The sequence below is a fragment of the Poromitra crassiceps genome, assembly GCF_964638095.1.
Source record: "Poromitra crassiceps genome assembly, chromosome: 5".
In the NCBI taxonomy this organism is placed as follows: Eukaryota; Metazoa; Chordata; class Actinopteri; order Beryciformes; family Melamphaidae; genus Poromitra; species Poromitra crassiceps.
The window spans coordinates 52,151,242-52,153,508 of record NC_139642.1 but is presented as its reverse complement, the minus strand read 5'-3'; the positions used below and the strand labels follow the sequence as shown (position 1 = coordinate 52,153,508).

Genomic DNA, 2,267 nt, shown 5'->3' with positions numbered 1-2,267 from the left:
TTAGCTTCTCAGAGGCTATTGTATGGTTAAAAAGTGCACAAATAGGCATAGCGGGTATATCACCTATGTTTGACTAAATAAAAAGATCTGCCCGCTCGCCAGTTATAACTGCCCCCTCAGTCATTTCATCCTGGCGCCGGGTCTGAACAGGCCCCTGACCTCCTATCATTTTGCAAAACTGCCCCCCGGGAAGTATCGCTGGACTACAGTTTACACTGTATATAACATTTTGGATAGCCTTTCAGTTACTCCTCCTTTCACACCAGCAACGCAGAAATACAGTATGCTGATCTGGCTTCTCCGCATGTAGGAGACAAATCACACCGATCCTTGAGAATATTATCCTATGAGCTGTCATCTTAAGATGTCATTTAAAAAAGCAGGTTAAACACTCAACTTTCGAGACCAGCAAAGTCGGACTAGGATCTGGATCAGGGTTGTTTTCGCAGGATCGACATGGCCTGGTTCGACCCTTCACATTGACGTCAACGTGTGCATTTCCTGCTTTGCTAGCTGGGTGTGAAAGTGCCACGAGGAGAATAGGCATCGTAGCATAAAGAGGGGAGCTAAGAGGGCAGAGAGTAGAGGAGTGTGAAGAGAGATGTTTTGTGTGTGTGTGTGTGTGTGTGTGTGTGTGTGTGTGTGTGGGGGTGGGTCGTTGCCCTACCCGTCCTTTGGTACGGTTCTTGCGCTTCGGGACGTCCTCCTCCATCTCCTCCACCTCCAACTCATGAGGAAAGTCCCCCACCAGCAACTTCTACGGGTGAGAGAGAGAGAGAGAGAGAGAGAGAGAGAGAGAGAGAGAGAGAGAGGAGAGGGAGAGACATGATGTTTGCTTAACCCAGCACGGGGAGCTCCCTAAAGAGCAGAGCCAGTAACACCAAATAAAACCAACGTGAGACCATTTTATTGCGATAAAATGGTTCGATTTATGACGAGTGTTTCCTCTTTGACCTCAGCGGGACGCCGCCGGGCTCTTTTCTTCTTATTTCCCAGGTACTCTCTAGAGGAAGAGACGGGCTTTAAGTTCCACAACGTGTAGGACATCATCGAACTGCACATTCTGCTGTTCCTCTCTAACACCAAAGGAAATCAAGGTAAACGACACGATTGGATCGTGCATAATGCAAAAAGCGTGTGGAGAACAAGGCAAAGAGGTTTGATCTCTGATGTCGCACACAGAAGTAGAAGTAACCACAAGAGACGAGTGTCAGCAGTAATATGGAGCCGCGGAGCTGCGATGGGAAAGAGGCGCGGCGCGCTGCCGGTCTGGGTGAGCCTCCCGCTGGGCCGAAGGACTCAGGAAAAGCCCCGGATTAGGCTGCCTGGAGGGCCCGCTGTGAGGGCCATTCACTCAACTGCTGATTGGCTAATTGTTGACTTGCATGGAGAGGGAGGTAGAGAGCGTGAGGAGAGGGATGGAGGGAGCATGAGGAGACAGATGGAGGGAGGATGAGGAGAGGGATGGGAGGATGAGGAGAGGGATGGGAGGATGAGGAGAAGGAGGACAAAGCGCTGGAGGACAAAAGAAGGGGATGTCAGGGAGGAAAAGGGGCTCTTTGTGAAGGAGAACCAACATTCCTCCAATGCCACTGCAGAAGAACACTCTCAAGATCGGTCTGTCAAACACACCTGCCCAGTCTCACAGGATCTGGTTTAATAGCAAAGTTGGTCCACACTCCACAGCGCAAAACGTTGTAAGCTAGTTTCACAATAAGAGGTCTGAAATGGTTCGATGGTGATGTCTTTTTGCTTTATAGTTTTCATGTGTATATTGAAATAAGCCGGGTGCAGTGGGTGTGGTGGGTGTGGTGGTCGGGGTGGACGGAGGAACAAAACCCTCATCTTTCACACCTGGGAGCCGTGTTCGATCCCAGTGTGTCCAAAGTCTACATTTCAACCGGTCAGTAAGTAATATTTTACATTTTAAACCATAACTCCAATCTTAATCAAGTTGTTTTACTTGCCTAAACATAAGCAAATTTGTTTTATTTGCATGTTTTCAAATTAAGGTTCAAATTAGCCAACGTTTGGTTTCAAATTTACGTTGATATTAAACGTTTGCGGAAACATTTGCAGAAAGCATTGTCGTTAACAATTTTATAGCGTTACCATTTAACAATTTTACAGCTGTTATTATGAAACTACAAAGAACGTTACCATCTAACAATGTTGGAGGCTATGAGATATTGTGAAAATGTAGCATTTTTGCACTGTGGACCAACATTGCTATTACACAATTTGCTGTGAGACTGCGTGTAGAATGC

At 47.1% G+C, this 2,267-nt stretch overlaps 1 protein-coding gene across 1 annotated transcript in view; it reads right to left on the bottom strand.

Annotated features, from left to right (window-relative positions):
* The window catches only part of LOC310776600 (zinc finger protein neuro-d4-like), a gene marked incomplete at both ends in the record, with an annotated part of 5,933 nt that extends 4,886 nt beyond the window's left edge, over positions 1-1,047 (bottom strand). Inside the window, 2 exons of the mRNA XM_083636777.1 lie at positions 668-757; positions 955-1,047. Of these exons, the coding sequence (XP_083492903.1) occupies positions 668-757; positions 955-1,047 (183 nt within the window). The remainder of the gene's footprint in view (positions 1-667; positions 758-954) is intronic.
* Positions 1,048-2,267: the final 1,220 nt, after the last annotated feature.